General features: G+C 38.0%; 1 protein-coding gene across 2 annotated transcripts in view; it reads right to left on the bottom strand.

Moving 5' to 3' along the window:
* Positions 1–22,236, bottom strand: part of LOC120539622 (cat eye syndrome critical region protein 2 homolog) — a 219,492-nt gene that overhangs the window by 21,372 nt on the left and 175,884 nt on the right. For both annotated transcript variants that reach the window (XM_039769902.1, XM_039769903.1), the window contains exons 12-14: positions 17,662–17,753; positions 8,970–9,096; positions 1,507–1,904 (exon numbers count right to left, since the gene is read on the bottom strand). In XM_039769902.1, coding sequence (XP_039625836.1) covers positions 1,507–1,904; positions 8,970–9,096; positions 17,662–17,753 — 617 coding nt within the window. The remainder of the gene's footprint in view (positions 1–1,506; positions 1,905–8,969; positions 9,097–17,661; positions 17,754–22,236) is intronic.

Genomic DNA, 22,236 nt, shown 5'->3' with positions numbered 1-22,236 from the left:
TTTTAGATAATTCTTTTAGAATCTTAAACAAATATTATACTTTATAATTTAATTGACCAAAGGATCCAAACACCTTGAGAAAGGTAAATGCATATTGATTAATCTCCTAATAATTGTTTATTTAATATGAAATGAGGCCTTTAAGTTTGGGATGCATACTGCATAAAAAAAGACGAAGAGAGCTGGAGCAAGCAAAACAAGTATAGAAGAAACAATAAAAGAAGAACCCAAAAAATGAATTGGCAAGACCTTTGCAGACTGAGCAACAATTTCAAACAACTCCTAGACCTACACCTAGACCTGAAAAGACAAATCTTCCATCACCTGTATTTGCTATTTAAGTATTTTTAATAAAACTATCAAATTCAATTCCTAACTTTTTAAGACTATCTTCAAATACATTTCTTACTTTTGCTACCATTGGCCTCACTGTGTTTTTATTATTTTTGCCTTATAATAATATTGATTGTATACTGTTTGATGTATTATTAAGAACACCTAGTGTGGGTGATTTCCACATTCCCACAGTGGGTAGCAGCTCAGTGGGGATGCCTCCAATAAAAAATAGTATGGTGACTGGCACAGGTGTAGCTTAAACTTTGCATCTTGGGCTGAGCTGGTAAGTCTCTTTGCTTAAAGCAGATGCCCACAAGCAGATATAGCTATACATGTGGGGTACTATAAAGCAGCTATATTAAGGTGAATTTTCCATAATACAATTTTTTATTTATACTCAAGAAAAATAAACCATCTATTTACCTAATTTTAAACAAGGTCAATTTCAGGTAAACTGTAACTAATCACTTCTAATGCAATGCGTAGTGAACATACCTAACAAAATTGTAATGATATCAGTGCAGAAAGTTTGTAATGCTAGAACAAGAGTTTTCCCTTCGACAAATCAAGAATTCAATGATTAAACAATACTCGTAGCCAAGAACACACAAGAGACAGGACAGAAGAATATGGTTTTTACATCCATTTAACATAATGCTGCTGTTCACTTTTAACAGGTGTTCTATATAGTTTGGAAACTTGATTATACACTAAATTAATATTTAAGGAAGCTAGAGCTAAATGTTTTTATTAAGGTCAATTCTTTTTTAAATTTAGGATGTAAGATGCAAAAGTTTTAAGGTGATACTGTGAAAACATAAGTGAATGTTTTAATTCCAGAAGGTAAAAATATCCAAATAATTAATATATTGTAAAAACTTCTGTATTTCATAGATAAAAAATGAATTTGAAAATATGTAAAACTATCAAAAAGCTAAAGACTTAGTATATGGGAGTTTTCAGTATATATTTTTGATTAGCATTTTTATATAATTATTTCATTACAGACTATGATCATAAAATGCTTTTCTAACCAATGAGCAATATAAGTTTTCCAGTAGAATATGTACCTCTTCATAAAATAAAGGTTTGCAAATGAAGCAAAATTGCATTCTGCATCTACTAAAATAAACCAACAAAAATTCAAGCAACTGCTTTAGGATAACTTACCCCAAGAACTGGCTGGAGTGACAAATTTGTAGGACTTTGCAAAGGCAGTGGAGCATCAAGGTAGCTACTTCTATTTAAGGACATATTTATTTTTGCAGCTGGTGGTTTAAGGAGTTCGAGGTGCATATCCTTGTTCTCATCCTCCTTGTTGACACATGAACTAGACAAACGTTTACCATTTACAGAGTATTGTTTTCTAATAACACGGTCACCAACATTAGTTGTTAATGTCTCGATACCACTAGAGCGCTGAACACGACTTTTTCTCCTCTCCTTTCTCTCCCTTTCATCTGTCTTCACCTGAAACTCTTCATCTGTGTCCACATCATCAGGAGGAAAGTGTTTCAGCAGGGCCTTGTTAAAGCAACGCTCTAGTGCTTCTGCCATCTTTGTGTATTCTGTAATAAAAAATATTTTCATTAACCTTAAAAGGTAAAAAAAATAAATTTAGCACAAGGTATCTATTTCACTAATCAGGAATGGACGCATTGGTATATGGATACTGATGTTAACTTTATCATTCATTTCTATTTTCTGAACCTGTTTATTCAAAGCACAAAAAGGAGCAGCCACCCAGGGATGAGGCTCTAATCCTTTACAGGCTACACTCATACACAAAACCACACTCACTGACATATTACCATTAAAGCAACTCACATAGACATACAGGGAAGTTGCATTCTCCAAACCTACAGTCATCTGGCCTGAGTTTGGAACCGGTCTCCTAAATCTGTGAAACAGCAGAGTTCCCCACTATAGCACCATGCTGTCTCAAAGTTACTAATTTTAAATGATCACACCATCCATTCTTTTTAACATTAATATGGCCTTGCGTAGCTCTGTTTATAATACTCACTTAAACTATAGTCCCTCACAATAACACACCAATAAAAATAAAACACACAATGGAAGAGGAAAAACATCAAAACAAATTAAACAATGAAAGAAATACAACTTTATCTTCCTCTTTGGACCTCTCATTTGCCCAACTCTCAAATCACAACAAAACACTCAGATTTTAATGACACTAAGTTGTAAACTCACCTATACCCAAACCCACAGGGGTAGATAGCAGAGCAAAAGTAAACTTCCATCATAATTCTGACAGGAATGTTTGGGTACTTTTTTTCTTATAGCACTGAATATACAACATAACCTGTACTATTCACTTGCCCTTGCAAATAAGAAAATAAGAAAGCAATTTTGAACCTTTTAATTCAGAGACACTTGATGTGTCTGCTGGCTGTGTTTATTTTACTATTATTATTTTTTTCTTTTTAATTTAAAAACCTTACGTGACACATTGGGATTCTTTAGTGATTCCTGGTCTTACCATTTTGGTTATTTAAACACAACTGGGGAAATATTCCTAAAATGCATAGCAGAATACTCAATGGGCCACAGTATATCTGCAGTTGCAATCAGAAACATTCTGATTCAAACATCCCAAATGATTTACCAATGAAAATTTTATCGAAGAGTTAGATTTTGCTTTGGATGACTCCTTTATCAGTTGAGTTATATGTATAGTCCATCGATCCATCCATCCATCCATCCTCTTCCGCTTATCAGAGATCGGGTCACGGGAGCAGCAGCTTGAGCAGAGATACCCAGACTTCCCTCTCCCCGGCCACCACTTCTAGCTCTTCCGGGGGAATCCCGAGACGTTCCCAGGCCAGCCAAGAGACATAGTCCCTCCAGCATGTCCTGGGTCTTCCCCGGGGCCTACTCCCGGTTAGACGCGCCCAGAACACCTCTCCAGGGAGGCGTCCTGATCAGATGCCTGAGCCCCCTCATCGGACTCCTCTCGATGCGGAGGAGCAGCTGCTCTACTCTGAGCCACCCCGGATGACTGAGCTTCTCACTCTATCTTTAAGGGAAAGCCCAGACACCCTGTGGAGGAAACTCATTTTGGCTGCCTGTATTCACGATCTCGTTCTTTCGGTCGCTACCCATAGCTCATGACCATAGGTGAGGGTAGGAACATAGATTGACTGGTAAATTGAGAGCTTTGCCTTGTGGCTCAGTTCCTTTTTCACCATGACAGACCGATGCAGAGCCCGCATCACTGTGGAAGCTGCACCAATCCGCCTGTCAATTTCATGCTTCATTCTTCCCTCACTCATGAACAAGACCCCGAGATACTTGAACTCCTCCACTTGGGGCAGGATCTTGCTCCCAACACTGAAAACGCACTCCACCCTGTTCCGGCTGAGGACCATGGTCTCTGATTTGGAGGTGCCAATTCCCATCCCAGCCGCTTCACACTCAGCTGCGAACTGATCCAGAGAGAGTTGAAGATCACGGCCTGATGAAGCAAAAAAGACATCTGCAAAAAACAGTGGCCCAATCCTGAGTCTACCAAACCGGACCCCCTCAATGCCCTGACTGTGCCTAGAAATTCTGTCCATAAAAGTTATGAACAGAATCTGTGACAAAGGGCAGCCCTGGCGGAGTCCAACTCTCACTGGAAATGGGCTCGACTTACTGCCGGCAATGCAGACCAAGTTCTGACACCGATTGTACAGGGACCGAACAGCCCTTATCAGGGGATCTGGTACCCCATACACTCGGAATACCCCCACAGGATTCCCCAAGGGACATGGTCGAACACCTTTTCCAAGTCCACAAAACACATGTAGACTTGGTGGGCAAACTCCCATGCAACCTCCAGGACCCTGCTAAGGGTGTAGAATTGGTCCACTGTTCCACAACCAGGAAGAAAACCACACTGTTCCTTCTGAATTCGAGGTTCGACTATCTGACGGACCCTCCTCTCCAGGACCCCCAAATAAACTTTTCCAGGGAGGCTGAGGAGTGTGATCCCTCTAAAGTTGGAACACACCCTTCGGTCCCCCTTCTTAAAGAAGGGGACCACCACCACCCCGGTCTGCCAATCCAGAGGCACTGTCACCAATGTCCATGCGATGTTGCAGAGGTGTGTCAACCAAGGCAGTCCTACAACATCCAGAGCCTTGAGGAACTCCGGGCATATCTCATCCATCCCCGGGGCCCTGCCATCTAGGAGTTTTTTGACCACATCGATGACCTCAGTCACGGAGATGGAGAAGCTCACCTCCCCGAGTCCCCAGGCTCTGCATCCTCATTGAAAGGCATATTAGTGGGATTGAGGAGGTCTTCAAAGTACTCCACCCACCAACCCACAACGTCCCAAGTCGAAGTCAGCAGTGCATCATCCCCACTATAAACAGTGTTGACACTGCACTGCTTCTCCCTACTGAGACGCCGGATGGTGGACCAGAATCTCCTTGAAGCCGTCCAAAAGTCATTCTCCATGGCCTCCTCCAAACTCCTCGCATGCCCAAGTTTTTGCTTTAGCAACTACCGAACCCACATTCCGCTTGGCCTGCCGCTACCTATCAGCTGCCTCCAGAGTCCCACAGGACAAAAAGGTCCTGTAGAACTCCTTCAGCTTGACGGCATCCTTCACTGCCATTGTCCACAAACGGGTTCGGGGATTGCCGCCACGACAGGCACCGACCACCTTACGGCCACAGCTCCAGTCAGCCACCTCAACAATAGCGGCACGGAACATGGCCTATTTAGACTCAATGTCCCCTGTTCTCTTGGGATATGGTCAAAGTTCTGCCAGAGGTGGGAGATGGAGCTACTTCTGACAGGGGACTCTGCCAGACGTACCCAGCAGACCCTCACAACATGTTTGGGCCTACCAGGCCTGACCAGCATCCTCCCCCACCATCGAAGCCTACTCACCACCAGGTGGTGATCAGTTGACAGCTCCGACCCTTTCTTCACCAGAGTGTCCAAGACATGTGGCCGCTGGTCTGAAGACAGAACCACAAAGTTGATCATCGATCTAAGGCCTATGGGAGGGGCCAAGGAGGTCGGGTGCAGTGTGAGTTGGGTGGTGGCCGAAGGCGGGGACCTTGGCGGTCCGATCCTCAGCTGCAGAAGCTGGCTCTTGGGATGTGGAATGTCACCTCTCTGAAGGAGAAGGAGCCTGAGCTAGTGCGCAAGATCGAGAGGTTCCGGCTAGATATAGTTGGGTTCACCTCGACACACAGCTTGGACTCTGGAACCAGTCTCCTTGAGAGGGGCTGGACTCTCTACCACTCTGGAGTTATGCCCAGTGAAAGGCACTGAGCGGGTGTGGGCATACTTATTGCCCCCTGACTTGGAACCGGTTCATTTGGGTTTACCCCAGTGGCCGAGAGGGAAGCCTCCATCCGCCTTCAGGTGAGGGGACAGGTCCCAACTGTTGTTTGCGCGTATGCGCCGAACAACAGTTTGGAATACCCACCCTTTTTGGAGTCCCTGGAGGGGGTGCTAGAGGGCATACCTTGTGGGGACTCCCTCGTTCTACTGGGAGACTTCAATGCTCATGTGGGCAATGAAAGTGAGACCTGGAGGGGCGTGATTGGGAGGAATGGCCCCCCCCGATCTAAATCCGAGTGTTTTGCTATTGGACTTCTGTGCTCATCATGGATTGTGATTAACGAAAACCATGTCCAAGCATAGGGGTATTCATCTGTGCACTTGGCACCAGGACACCATAGGCCTCAGTTCGATGATTGACTTTGTGGTCGTGTTGTCTGACCTGTGGCCACATGTCTTGGACACTCGGGTGAAGAGGGGGTGGAGCTGTCAACTGATCACTACCTGGTGGTGAGTAGGCTGCGATACATGTAGTCAACAAACAAAATATATGATGTAGTATTCATGAGTAACAAAATATTTTATTAATATAGCTATGTCACAATTACTCAACCCCTATATATTGCTGTTTTTAAAATCTTCTGCTAGTTTTTATGGCCTAAAGTGGATCTAAAAGATAATTAAGCTTTTGGGAATTCAATAATGATGCATATATAAAAACTCTACCCATGAAGTTAAAGGTGAGTTGCAATCATGAGTAAGAGTAAGGAGCTTTCAGAAAAGCTGAGAGAGGAAGCCATTTCACTGCACCTGAAGGGCATCAGGTATAAGATCATCGCCCAAAAACTGAAAATTTCAAGAGGCACCATTAGGAGCATTAGAAGGAAGTTTAAAATTTATGGCACATCTGCAAACCTGTCTGGCTAAGGAAATAAGCCCAAAATTTCATCAAGAGCCCTTAACAACTTAGAACAACTAGGAAAAACCCCTGTGTCACTGCAAAACACATACAGGATGACCTGATAAAAGGCTGGAACAAATGCTTTAGTGGGAAAGATAAGACGAGCACTGAATAAACAAAGACTTCTAAAAAGGCTAAAAATGTCAGACCAAAGTTTATAGTTTATATGACTTATTTCCAATTTTTGGCTCGTATCATTTTGTTGGTTTTTTTTTGGATTGTTCATATCACTTTTACAAGTCATTGAAATCTTATAGGACTGTGTACTGATATCTATCTTGAAATATCTATCCTCAATTGGATAGATGTATCATAATAGACAACCATGAATGCCATCTTACATGCTGACTTCAAATTATTTACAGTTCAAGGCTGAATGCAAATTCATCAGCTCACTATGGCAAGTACTCAAAAATTCCTTGAGGGGAACTATAACTACCAAATCAATATGTAGGAACCTGTGAATGTAAAAGAGGAACCAGGAAAGGTGGAAACAAGATGTTGTGGAGTTTGATGCAAAACAGTGATATGAAAAGTTCAGAATGCCAAAAGGGGCTTTCAGCTACTTATGGTAACATCTGTCAGCTAGACTTTCTTAGAAACTACTTTCAGAAAGCATTTTAAAATAATGCTTGCATTTCATATTCTTGTAAAAATATCAAATGTTTGTGACAAGTGGAGGGAAAAAAAAATCGAGAAGCAGTATAAACAATTCTTATTTTAGCTAGCTAGGACCTCTCAGCCTAAGTGGTAGCTTACAGTGATGGTGACAGAACAATAATCATCTCAGCAGGCAGTCCCATAAACTAAAAACACAAATTTAGGTATCTGAAAGAAACTAACTACAGTAATAACAAAACTAAATGAAAATAAAGTATAATGATTGTCTTTAAACATTTACCCATGATTAATGTTTACTGTATTCTACTATGCAAAGAAGTGTATTTCTCCGTACCGGTCCCAAGCCTGGGTAAATGGGGAGGGTTACATCAGGAAGGACATCAGGTGTAAAATTTTGCCTGATCAACATGCGAACAATAATACATATTTCCATACTGGATCAGTTGAGTCTGAGGTTAATAACGACCACCACCAGTACCGTCAGTCAAAGGGTGCTGGTGGAAACTGGGCTGCTGTTGGCTGAAGATGTAGAAGATGGGGTGGGGGTGGGGGGTGGTGGACGTGTATGGAGGAAAAAGGAGGAGATGAATGTAAAGAGAGTGGAACTGAGGGTAGGAACTTTGAATGTTGGCAGTATGACTGGTAAGGGGAGAGAAGTAGCCGATATGATGAAGAGATATATATCTCTACAATTTCTGTATTTAGTAATTAGTTTAACTTATACTTGTATTTTTACCGAGAACTGGTCAAAGCACTCTGTGCATGCACTCAATGAAGAGCGCTACACAGTAAATAAGCTGTATTGTTTATGTTCAGGTAGGCAACAAGAAACATCTCTCTTGCTGTGGGAAAAATAGGGAAGGTGTTTTAGCCCACATTCTCGTCACCGCTTCTGTAATCTTCACAGTTGGAAAAGGAATCTTTATGCTTTTCAATGTTTTATGCGTTTACTATGTCCGTACTGAATTTCAAAGATGTCAGACATTTCTCAAACATTGTTTCACAGGAGTCAAACAAGAAAACTATTCCATCTTTCATATTACATATGAATATACCTCTCTCTGTAATATTCATATTATTCATTTATTTTCAGGCTACATGGCTTTGTGCTACTTATCACTGGTTTCCTGCTGGATTCAGTACAACCTATCACATCTTTCAGGGAAGAGGGCATAGAATATGCATCTTGCCATTTTGTTCCAGTGAACTTGCATGCTGTGTGTTTACAAAAATGATTATGAAAATGTTCACATAGAAATGACAGTAGTACAGCAACTGATCATAGGCTGATGAAAAAAATAACTTTTCAACTGTGGTCACTTTTCCCTTATAAAACAGTTGAACTCCCAAACAAGTGTGCTCATGAAACATAGCCATAATCATCTTGCCTTTTCTAAGCCAGTAAAAGGGTTTTTTCATAGAATACATAAGCAAGTATAAATTATAGCAAAAATTATCACTTAATTTGTCTGTTACCTATGTCTGTTCATTACGTTCTGTACTTATACAAGGAACAAAGGTTAAAAAAGATATTACTATTGTAGCCTACATTTCATATTTTTGACAGATTTCAGACATCAAAGTTTATCAATAGAGAGGATACTCCAGCATGCACAAAGAATACAAATAAAAACAAAAAAAAAGTCTATTCTATAACAACAGTTGTCTAATATTTGCTGTTAATGGCTCCCTACAAACAAGTATAAAAAACATTTCATATTGATGTAAAGGATATCTTATTTACCACTATCTTCTCCATTATACTCATGGCAATTTTCAAATATAAGTTTGACATCTGAAACAAACTCTTCTTTTGTGATGTATTTTCCTTCATTTAGCTTCCTCTCAACAGTTGACAGATCCATAGGGGTCTGTGAAAAAATGTTATAAGTTATTAGAGATTTAATTAAGGTTTAGAAGTTTAAATAAATGTCAAGAAATTTAACAACTGTTTTGAGTAAAGCCAAAGTTTCTTTCAGTAAAAGGTACATCTCACAAACTCTCCAATTTCTATGACAGATCCAACATGCTACATATGTGTGCATTCAAAGAAATTATATAAACTTTAACAGTAAAAAAAAATATATTCATTTTAATCAGAAAAAGAATTGCAATTAAAAAGTTAACTATTCCACAATATAGGTCAAACAATTTTTACTTAGATGTGATAGTTACATTTACATTCCTAAATATACTGGCAGACCATAAAATATTAAAGAAGAAATTTAATATGTTTAAGACTAACCAGTATTACATTTTAACTGTAGAATACTATGAAGATACAGCATGAAACTTCGTGGGAAAAAAAACTAAAGGAGAAATCAGACTTTGTGCCCTTGACAACTGAGTAAACAAAGCAACATTTATTAAAAAGGCAAGAATATGAAAAAACAGGGTTTTCATTGTAGTATCACATCTGAATTTAAACAGCCAGGAAGATAGTGTTCCATTTATGCAGTTTGCTTTCAGATGAATTGTACATTAAATAATATGTCAAGGTAAAGTTTCCCTTAAAACGATGGCTGACTACAACTGTCAATGTGATATGTCAAAACATGCCAGAATGGAAAATAGACATCATATTGATAACACAGACCATTTACTTAGTCCTGATATTTACGATCATCTGCATTCTTACACTTCCAACATCCTAGCCTCAAATAATCAGCTTAACTGAAGTAAACACCACATTACAACACATATATGACCCACGGAGCCCACAAGGGAACATGGTGTTTTTTTTATCTTTTCTGGGAAACCAACTTGTGCCCACATCATACTATAGCCTGCACACCAGACACTTGAAGGTCACACCAGCTAATATTGCATGTGCACCACACACACTCGGATAAGCACCAAATACTGTATCATCACTGCACATCATATTCTATGAACAGGACATATCACTTAACAGTTTGATGTTACACACACAAAAACAATATCCATTTCTGTGGAGTGTTAAGTGTATAATAGTAGGCTATACATTCAAGCCCATGTCATTGTAGCCACGAAGCAGCAGCACTAAGCACTGCACTACTGTGCAGTAAAAAGGAATGACATTGGTTAGCTAAATACTACTTACTAGCTCACAGCCAGCATCCTATTCACACAAGTAAAGAAAGGAATTCATATTTCACATTGTGATTGCATGTGAATTTTGCTGAGTCTAATGCAGGTACACTAATTTTTAAATTTTATTTAAAGAAAACATTCCATATGATCAAGTGTAACTTATAAAATGAAAAAGATGTTACATACAATCAAGTCAAACTTAACAAAACAGAATTCAATCCCCATGCGAAAGAAACAGAAGACAGTCCACAGCAAGAGCAAATCTTTAAAAACAACAAAGAAGGTAGAATATCCTTTTCCCAGATTTAAATGCTTATTCTAAAATGATATTACTTAGATCTTTCCATATTTTCAAAAAGTTCTGAACAGATCATCTATGGGATAGGATTCTTACAGTTAAGCAAGAGAAGTTTACATGCTAGTAGTGAGGTACAGGCAATTACAATCAATTTGTCTTTCTCCATTTTAAGACCATCTAGGAATACACCGAACACAGTTGTCAATGGGTTAGGAGTGATTGTTTCACCAAGGCTGTGTGATAGGCATTCAAAGATTTTTGTCCAAAGTGATGTTCATTTGGTGAACTTCCAAAACATGTGCCCTATTAAGACTGGAGCCAGACTGCACCATTCACAGGTTGAATCTTGCTCTAGATACATTTTGGACAATTTTAAACATATAAATGTGACCAATAAAAGATTTTAAGTTGAATGACTGAATGCTTTGCACATATGTAGCTAGAGTGTATTTTGTGCATGGCTATTTTCCACTCCCTTTCTGAGATATTAAGTGAAAGATCCTTTCCCCACTGTACCCTGGAATCTTTGAAAGGAAGAGACTAAATATGTTTTTATATATTATTGAGATGCTGAGTCTTCAAGACAGAACAGTATATCTTCTAGAATAGAAATGGGTGGGAGATATGGAAAATTGAGTAGGTTCATTTTAGCAAAGTTTCTGATTTGAAAACAGTGGAAAACTTGTGTTGATGGGAAGTTAAATTTAAAGTATAATTGTTCATAAGATACAAAAGACATTATCTATGTAAAATTCTCTGAATGTTATTATCCTGGACGTTTTCCAAACATTAAATACTTTATAGGTTTAAGAGAGTAGAAAAAGGTGATTATCATGTAGAGGTGCAAAAGCTCTGCCTTGAAGTGCTCCCTGCATTGGCTGCATATGAATGATTGAGGGATATTGGCTTATTGGTGTATTAACGATAATTTGTATTTAAGTAGGCACAAAACGGCATATAAAAAAAAAAGAACAGGAGGATTCTATTTCTATTTCAGACCAGGCTTGTGTATATTCATCAATATGTGTCAATGTATATATACTGTCCAGTGATAAAACTGAAAGCTTGGTAGTGTCAAGCCCCCTTCTGCTTTCAGTCTTTGTAGAGTTGCCCTTCGAATGCATGGATGTCTGAATTTCAAATTAATGAGGTTATACAGTGGTACCTCGGTATACATCCTTAATCTGTTCCAGATCCTTTGACTTATACCAAACAGGACGTATACCAAATATATTTTTCCCATAAGAAATAAAGGTAAAATGATTAATCTGTTCCCATGAAAAAAAATCCTATTGTTATTGGCATATTATATATTGATGGGGTTGTATAAAATAATTTAAACACTGCTTAATATTAAAACACATAAATACAAAAGCAATTGGATGAACTAAATGAAAATTTAACCTCACTTTACTTCTTAACGTCTTTGTTTTTCACAATCGTAAATACAGTCGTTCTTGGCATACGGTATGCAGTAGCCAAGTCCTGGATACGCATGCCACCTTCATACTTTTCAACAATCAATTCAAATTTATGTGAAAAGAACACAAAATTCACGTGAAAATTCATCGAGAGTTATAGCGCGGGTTGTTCACTGAATGCTAGCAACTGGCGTATTGACGCTCGTGGACAGTCGTGGCTTTGTCTTGAGAGAGGTAAACAAGGGTAGCACACAGTGTTCTAGCACGCAAGACGTATTCCAAACAAAGGTCGTATACCAAGTTGGACTTATTCCAAAGCGGACGTATACCGAGGTACCACTGTATTTGAGTCTAATTTCTCTATTATAAAAAAAAAATCTTGGAAGGAGACAATACATGATGTTCTCGGAAGACAATTTGACGTCCAGCGAGACACACTTTAACATCACGGGAAAAGAGGCAGTGAGACAAAAAGATAGCTGCTCTACAGGCTTTTAAATGATTGATGTGCAATGCGACAAGCAGAACAGGCAGCAAGGCAGCAGCAGCAGAAAGACAGAAGCTGATCAGAGCTTATCTCCTCAGTGAGCTTTCACAACAAACCAGGCGCGCTATGCGACAACGCGAGTGTAGCGTGCCCATGGGGAGGATGGGAGGGAGTGGGTGAGCGAAGCGAGCAGGGGGCAAAGCCCCATAGTTCCTTAAAAAAAAAAAATCCTATGTATATGAGGATGCTCTGAAATAGAAAAAAAGATTGGGAAATATTACACCCAAGTATTTAAACTGATAAAATAAATGGGTAGATGCCCAGTCTAGTATTGTGTGCTAATCACACCTTTAATCAAATTAATGCTAGTGAATTAAGGACTATTGATAAGAAGGTTTGGGGGTCTGAAATACAGTACCCTATCATCTGTATATAGTGATATTTTCTGTTCAAGTCCTTCTCTGATAATCCTCCTGATCTCTGATGTGTTTTGAAAGTGAATGACCAATGTCTCAATGGGAATTGCAAAAAGCAATTGTGGTAGGGGGCATCCTTGCTGAGTACCAAGTTCTAGTATGAAGTAGTCTGAGATAATGTTAATACAGATGGAGGCTTCTGGATTGGCACAGATGCTTTTTCTGAATTCTAAGATAATAACATCTCTGGTGTATTAGATTTTATGGGTATATTACATTAAACAGACACGAAGATTACAAGCTAAGTGTCAGCCCTTAATAAATCTGGTTTGGTTTTGTGATATTACAGAAGGATGCACTTTCTTTATTCCTCTAGCCAGAACTTTGGATAGTATCTTAATATCATTTTTCAAAAGTGAAGTTGGTCTTTATGGCCTTAATTACTTTGGAAAGATGGTAACAAATGCTTGGTGAAATGTCTGAGGCAGAATTTGTCACTACCTTCTATAACTGTTACTAATAGTGGAGCTAACTTATTTGAACATGTTTTTATAAAATTCCACTTGGTAGCCTTCTGGGCCTGCTACTTTCCCACTTTGGAGTGAGTTTATAATATCCAGTAATTCTAAGAGTATCAAGAGGTTTATCCAATTCCTCTGCACTAAGAGTATCTAGCTGTAGTATCCGAAATGAGTCAAGGAACTCATTAGATTGTCTTATCTTCTTAAAAACGGAGTAGAATATAAGGACTTATAGTACTCTCCAAATGTATGGGTTATATTTCTATGGCCAATGATTTTATCTTCATCTGTGTTGGTAATTTCTGCAATTGCACTGGAAACTTCCTGCTTATGGATTTGTTGAGCTAAGATCTTATTAGCCTTCTTCTGAGTGTTCATAGAAATGATGTTGCAATTTAAATGAGTGGTTTAATTTATTTAATTTATTAGATATGCTTTTTCTTTAAAACCGTCTTTTAAGTAAGCATCCTGGTAATTTTTTTTTTTACTGTTGCAGAAGATACTGGTATTAGTTAAAGATGAAACTACACTTTTTTCCATCATTTCTTAAATCTGTTAAGACTAGTTCAATGGTATCAACCAGTGCTTAGTGCACAGGATTTGGACTTCCAGGTTACAAGAAATTATGGTAGTGTATTTTGGCTGCTGTTTCTCCCCTGTGGATTAAAATACTGGATAATATTGCCTGTATGGCATGTTGCCTGCCTCTTTGGCCAATTTTTGAATCCTGTAATTTTTCCTGAGGTTTTTCTCTTGGGTTATAACTATAAGGTACTCTTTTTCAGAACTTTATACTTTACAGTGTACCGAGTGCCATACTCCAACATCACTCCTTCTGTTTAGGCATTAAGGAATTCTACAGTCGCCCAGTTACTGTCACAGAAGCTCATGTCAGAAGTTGGACTATTATCATTCTGAGAATAATATTTTATTTACACCGTTGCTCTGCTATCACTACTGGACTGTCTGCTGTGAATTTTGAGAACTTGCAGTCTATTTCATTAAGAAATTAAATTGCCAGAATCTTTTATCGATATGTAAAATTGTGCGATTCAACGTTCACTCTGTAAATAGCAAATCAGCCTTTATTGTGGGCATATTTAGGTTTTGTGGTTGACAGAAAACTTGCAACAACTTAATGATTATTTTGGACTAAATATGACTGTCCCACCCCACTACTGCTATATCGAAAAGCCACGTACTATTAGCCGTGGTGCCAGTGTTGCAGTTATACAGTATATTCTAAGTTTAGAATCAAGTCAGTTTCTGCGCACAATGTTTCATCGTTTCAGTCAGTATCTGGCATTACTGCTGTCTGGTGCAAAGTCTCTGTTGATATTACTTGTTTTTTGTCCTACAAAACAGTCACCTGTCTTCTTGGCAGAAATCATTGAGTTGCTAACGTCTCTGTGTTCTTTGTATCCTGCTGTGTTATTGCTTGGTGATTTCAACTTACATGTAGACTAAATTCTATACAAGTGGCTGATTTTCTTAATGTACTTCAGTGTTTTTTGACTCAAGCGCAAGGACACACACTTGACCTTGTCCTTTGGTCATAACTCCTACTAATCTGTATGGTATTGATTTATCTAACTCTGATCATAGGGTTGTTTTGTTTGACATGCTTATTCTTAGTAATATAGTAATCACCTTTAGGAACACGAAAAATCAGTGCCACTGCTCTTGCAGATACATTGAAGCATCGCCCTCCTTCGGCTGGTGTTTCTTTATTGCCTGCTACCTTAGTTCATCATTTTGACTGTATACTTTCAACTAATTTGGATCATCTTATTCCACTTAAAACTTGTAGTGTGACATTTAAGCACTCTGCTCCTTGGTTTTTTCCTAAGCTACATCACATGAAAGCTTGTGGGCGAAGGCTTGAACACCTTAACAGAAAAACAAGTTTAGTTGCCCACGCAACAGCCTATGAGGAACATGTTGCCCTATACAAGCAGGCACAACAGAGAGCTAGGACTTCTTACTATATTAATAGCATTCTACGTGGTCAGCATAATACCCAAACACTTTTTGCTACTGTGGATAACCTACTTAACCCTGCAAATAACTTTGTATTAGTTGATTCTTCTAAAATTTTTAGAAATTTGTCCTTTTTTTACTAATAAGATTGATCCGATTTATTCTGAATTTCAAAAAGGTCCACTTCTTCAGTCAATACTGTGTCCATCCCCTATCTTATTTAGCAGCTGTTTATCTAGCTTCCCACTGTTAGACGATCCTGCAGTCCATAAGTTTGTCATGACCGCAAAAGTCCAACTACCTGTATTCTTGATCTCATACCTTCCTTTTTGGCTAAGGCTGCTTTTGCCTTTTCTTCTTACTATTATCATCAGTACCATAAACACACTTCTTTATACTGGCTTGGTCCCTTCCAATCTAAAGATGGCTGTTGTTACACTGGTCCTCAAAAAGTTTGAACTTGGACCCTGAGGACTTTAACACTAGAATTACCAGAGCCTACAAAAAAACTCGTAGATCCGTCCCACCTTAAATCGCTTCTCACCTCTCCAGTCAGCGTCTTTTGTCCTTTAAATGTGTTGATAACCAGCAAACAGCAAGCAGTCTGCTATCACATCCCCCTACCCCACACAGTTTTCTCAGCTCAAGTCTGTTTACCTGCATGTCAGTTGCTTGGAGTTGTATAGAGTGAGAAGTCAAGCAAAAATCACACCATTTATAAATACTATATCGTTATTTGGAACACATGCATTTCATGTGTGTTCTGTGTCTACAGCGATCTATGTAAACACATTGTTAAAAAAATAAACTTTTTCATGTTTTAGTAATTGACAAAATGTAGACATGAAGTTTATAATGTGTGAAGCCTGAAGTCCAAATATCAAAGAAACACTTTCACAAACGGTACAAATACAACAGAACAAGTGCGCTTTTATTCAAAAATATAACTGCAGAAAAACAATATGCATTAGGGTGTGACATTGACACGCATTTACTATGACTGCTTGGGTGGTGCAACGGTATCAACACTTGACTGGCAAACAAAACTTCATGGGTTCAATCCCCGACAAGTCTGTTTTGAGAAGTGAGCTGCACGTATTCTTACTATTTTAGAATAAAAACATACATTTGATTTCAGTCTGTAACAGCCGGTGTAAATGTATGATACTTGTAAAGGTTATCTTTTTTTTTTTTTATTATTCAGTTTCATTCTTTCAGTCGCGTTCACGATCCTACCATACCCCCCTCCAAATCTGACACTGCTGTTTTCACATAAAGACGCACTATACCTCTGCACTCTGCAGTGCTGTTTGGGATCCCTGCTCGGAGTCTAAACAAATAACAATATGTACAAAATTTAGCAGCAAGAGTGGTTACCCACTTAAAAGCCTGAAAGCATATTACTCCTACACTTCTAAAATTGCATTGGCTACCTGCTCCCTTTCGCATTCAATATAAACTTCTCCCTTTAGTTTTTAAGGCTGTTCGTGGTCTAGCACTTCCTTACTTGTCTACTTTTATTTGTCCCTATATTCCATCACGTACACTTCGTTCTTCTGACTCTCTGCTATTAAACATTCCATTTTGCAAATTGCACAGGGCTTTTAGTGTATCAGGGCCACAGCTATGGAATGCCCTACCTTTGGAGCACTGTGCATGTACCTCATTTACTGGTTTTAAAATTACTTAAAACCTTAAAAATCTTTTAAATATTGCTTTTTGTGGTTATTATTTTGTTTGTATACTGGGTTGTTTTATTTTACATGTATTGTTGTACAGTGGCCTTGGGTACCCTGTAAGACACTTTTAAATACAATGCATAATTATTATTAAAGGAAAGCTGTCAAATTTTGCATACTTTTACCAGTAACATTCTGAATTTGTGTACACATACATAACTAGGAATATTTTGGGGAATTATACTAGGTCTTGATTTGGGAAATTAGCAGGTTGCTTGGTATTCATGAACAACTGGTTACATTTATTTTGTTTTTCCAATTGGAACACAGGCAGGTGAAGTGACCTGTTCATGGTCCCGCAGTGTCAGTGGCAGGATTTGAACCCACAACCTCATGGCTTGGCTAATGGTGTGTGAACTGTTCTACAACTTGAGAGCTGGGTTAATAATCACTGCAGAATAATAATCATAATTGTGCCCAGAATTTAGTATTAACACTTCAGAATTGCCTTGCTAGTACAAGAAACTTGGTTAATATGAAATCTGCAACAATTGCTACTCACTTCAATGATTCCATGGTAGTTTGGTGCATATGATTCATCAACAGGTTCCAAGAAAGGCCAAGAATCTTCATGTGCTTTTAAGCCATCCAAAACTAAACAAAAGTAAAAACATAAAATTTACAAAGTACAAAAAACACTGAAAGTATTATTTATGCTTTTTGCTACCAAAAGTACATCTTATGGACAGTATGTAACAGCTCCTAAAAAAAACAACTCGTACTACAATTAATTGATGTTTTGGACTCTCCTGCAATATATTGCCAACTTCAGGTCAATTAAAGTTAATTCAGAGCATTTCTGTGCATGTTTAGGATTTCTTTCATAATCCATAACTTTCAAAAACTAAACATTTACATTGAAATGCTTCAGGGAAGACATCAATTTTTTATAAAAGTATTATTACATTATTTTGCCTTCCCATTTAATGTTAATGTTATCCATTTATGCCTAAAACTTTAATTTTTAATCACACCCGTCCTCAATTAAATTGTCCAATGGCCTTTAGGACCAATTGAGAAGTCCACTTCTATAACAGAGATAAGTTTCAAGAATGGTGGTTTTTTCATTATGCCGTTATATTTTTCAGATCCTTTAAAGCTGTGCCAGGTTGGATGGAGGTTGTCTGTTGACAGAAGGTCTTTCCAGAGATGTTCAATTGGGTTCCAGTCTAGGCTCTGGTGGAGCATCTCCCAGAGTTGCGTTGTCTTTGCTTTGTGCTTAGGGCCATTGTTGTATTGAAAAGTTAACATTTTGCAGATTTTAAGGCCCGGAGCATTCCGGAGAAGGCTTTCATTAAGGACCTCTTTATACTTTGCTCCATTCAGCTTTCCCTCAACGCTACTTAATCTCCTAAACCCTACCACTTAAAAATGATGCTGCTACCACAACCTGCTTTACCAACGACATTATATTGCATGGGTGCTGACCAGTGCCTGGTTTTCTCCATACATGATGGTAATCTTGGTTTCATCAAACCAGACAATCTTGTTTTTCCCAGTCTGAGAGTTCTTTAGGAGCCTTTTAATATACTTCGATCAAGCTTCCATGTGTCTTTTACCAAGGTGAAGCTTCTGTCTGGCCAGTCTGTCATACAGTTCAGATTAGTGGAATACTACAGTGGTAGTCACCTTCTGAAGTTTCTGCCATCTCCACACAGGTTCTTTGGAGCTCAGCCAGAGTGACCACTGGACTCATGGTTACCTCTCTTACCGTGACCCTTTCTCCATGACTGCTTATGTTGGATAAGTAGCTAGCTCTAGGAACAGTTGTTGCTGTTCAAACTTTTCATTTAAGAATTATGGAGGCAACTGTGCTCTAGGGAACATTCTCTGCTGCACAATTTGTTTTCCCTTGGGGGGGTGGGGTTGGAGAAGGGGTTTGGGAAAAAGTGCTATAATCATTTAAATTCAAAGCCACAACAAAGCAACATATGAAAAAGTGAAGAGGTCTGAATACCTTCTGAATCCACTGTAAGTCCTTACCCATGTTGAAGATTTTGAGTATTACATGCAAGTATTTACTTAAAACATTAATCTCTCTCTCAGGCTATAGTCCTGATGTTAACAACATTTTAATTTTAAATAAAAATATTCTTTTTGGGGTTTTTTTTTGTTTTTTTTTAAACTTTAAAGACACATTACTGCCTCTATTTTCCTTTGTGTATGGAGTTTCACTCAGCTCAGGCTCAATCTAGCTCAGGCTCAATCTACGGTTCATGTAGGTGTAAATTTAGAAATCACTTAAAGGTTATAACTGAAGGACGTCAGAGAATATCAAATGTCACAACCGCTTCTTAAATATATGTATCTTCACATGGTGTAAAGTACAAATGTCTTGGGTTTCTCTTGACTATTAGTTTGTGTATGTGAAGAACTTGAAAGCTTCTTTTACCATATATTATACAATTTACCTATAAGCACCACTTTCACATGGAATTTAGAATGCTACATGCCAGCTATCTCTCAGTTCATAGGCTTCATAGAGCAGTCTACATTGAAAAGGAAACAAGAGTATAATAGACAAATGGAAGATCTACTGATTGCCAGCATGTAGTAAGTATGATGAGCAAAATGATTCCCATTAAACAGAATTCACAGCTTTGCAAAAAAAAAAAATTGCAAAACAAATTATTTGACCTTAACCAAAATTTAAATCACATGGACATACTCCCAGCTCATTTGCAACCTTTTCTCTTTGTATAAAAGAATGGCACAAGTCATTGTGCAGAATGTATGGGGTAAGGCACGGCTTGAGACAAATTACATGCAAGTACTTGGTTGCTACTAAAACCCATTGGCCTAAGTATATAGCCATTAGCAAACCTCTTAGGAAATTGCTGGACCATCTTACAGAGTTGTGAAAAGCAAGTGCAGACAGTGGTTACCTCTGACCTCAAATGAGTGGCACTAAAAGTTGCATTTAATCTCAACCTGTTGATGGTAAATTAACATGCTGTGTGTTCTGCAATATTTACAACTTAAATGTTATAGTGTCATTATCGTCAAATGTAGAGAGTACATGTTGCCACTCTCCCATGCCATAATAGCGAGTATAACTGCCTTACTTTGAAGTTAATGTCTTCCTTACCTGAAATAGCTAATTTACATGAAAACACTTGTGAAAAGAGTTAAATTAAAAGTTGATGGGGAAAACAAATGCTTTGGATGGCACTGTTTGGATAACCAAATAACGAATACACAAAACAAAAATTGGGTTGACTATATTTATTTAAATAATTAGAACATTTATTAATTCAGTTACTCAAGGCTATAGAGATATTAATTTGTGTAAAGAAGCAGAAATTGACTTTTTTTTCTGACCCCTTTTTCAAAGTACCCAATCACACTGTTGTCAAACACAGGCCCTTGGCTTTTACTGTAGTTCAGCAATTTGGACCAATAACCAGTGCTCTGTTGCAGATATGTACCCATAATGCGTGATTTCATAATCTGTAATGTTGGAAATCCAAAGTATATAAATCCTACAATTAGGATGCGTTTCAGGTGCCAAGGTTTCAGACATTACAACTGAAAATTAATCCAAGGTCGACACAGTATCTATCTTAGTGCTAAAAATTTGCACCAATGATAGCTGTTTACATCAATCTGAAATATTAATTAAAGAGGAAGCTCTTACTCTTGTCCACCAAAGCTAAAAACATCAGAGCTAAATTGTGTCTGTTCATTTATCAAGGTTGTACAAAGGAGAAGGTCTAGTGTTAACTTGATTTTAATACTTAAAGAAGTGAAAATTTACATATGAATTAATGTTTTGTACATTTGCTAAGAGTGCTTGCGTGTTTTTCAGATTATTAATGACCTAACTCATTATCACAATACTACACTGGATCAAACCTGAGTTAAGATTCAGAGTGCAAAAATTATGTCATTAACACTAGCATTATCAATGCCTACGAAAAAACATGTGTCGCGGCCCACCTTAAAAACGCTGACCTTTACAAGTACCATAAATTTACAATCAAATCAAATGTATGTTTTTATTCTATAATAGTAAGAATTAGAGCAGCTCACTACTCAAAAATGAGAAGTCTGGAATCGAACATCGTGATTACAAGTCAGCGGTTCTTAACCCTACACCACCAAAGTGGTTTTATTAAGGGCATGTCAATGTTGCACCCTAACACAAGTTCTTTTACTGGAGTTATATTCTTGAGTAAAAGCGCACATGTTTTGTTACACTTGTACCTTTTGTGAAAGTGGTAATTTGATATTTGGACTTCAGGCTTCACACATTATACACTTCATGTCTACATTTTGTCAATTATTACTAAAACATGAAAAATGTTTCTGTTTTAACAATGTGTTGTACATTTGTTGATATAGATACTGAACACACATGAAATGCATGCATTTCAAATAATTATATATTATTTACCCTATACAGCTCCATGCAACTCACACACAGACTTCAGCTCAGAGAAGTTTGTGCCCTTTCTGCATTAGTGTGGGGATGGGATAACAGGCTGCTTGCTGATCGACATATTTAGAACACAAAAGACGCTGACAGAGAGGTGCAAAAGGATTTAAGGTGGGCCGGGATTACAAGTTTTTTCGTATGCTCTGGTAATTTTAGTTTTAAATTGAATGTTTTCATCACTACTTCTGTTTGATTTATTCCTGATCTTGCCAATACAATAACATATTGTACAAGAACAAAGCAACACCTAGACTGCAATACTAAATGAAAAAGTGTTGATAAAACTCAAACCTAATTATGGAGAATATATATTTGCTGTCATTTGTTTCAATCCACTGACTGGTCTATTCTGTTTAATGGGCTTAAAAACTATGTTAATTTCTTTGTCCATGCTTTAATTTAAGTATATTCAGAAACATGATGATAGCATATAAGGTGTCCCTCAGGCCTCGGTACCTGCACCATTATATTTTCACTTTACCTACTCACCATGTAGTTAAAAAAAAGCATAGTATTTTTTTTTTCCCCACTCATATGTATATGATACTCAGATATATGTTTCTATCAGAACAAATTATTCCACTTTTATATCCTTAATGTATTGTGTCAATGAAACAAATGATGGGATGAGTTGAATTC

This window comes from Polypterus senegalus, chromosome 11 (assembly GCF_016835505.1).
Source record: "Polypterus senegalus isolate Bchr_013 chromosome 11, ASM1683550v1, whole genome shotgun sequence".
NCBI lineage: Eukaryota > Metazoa > Chordata > Cladistia > Polypteriformes > Polypteridae > Polypterus > Polypterus senegalus.
The sequence above is the reverse complement of the archived record's forward strand: the minus strand, read 5'-3'. Positions and strand labels throughout refer to the sequence as shown.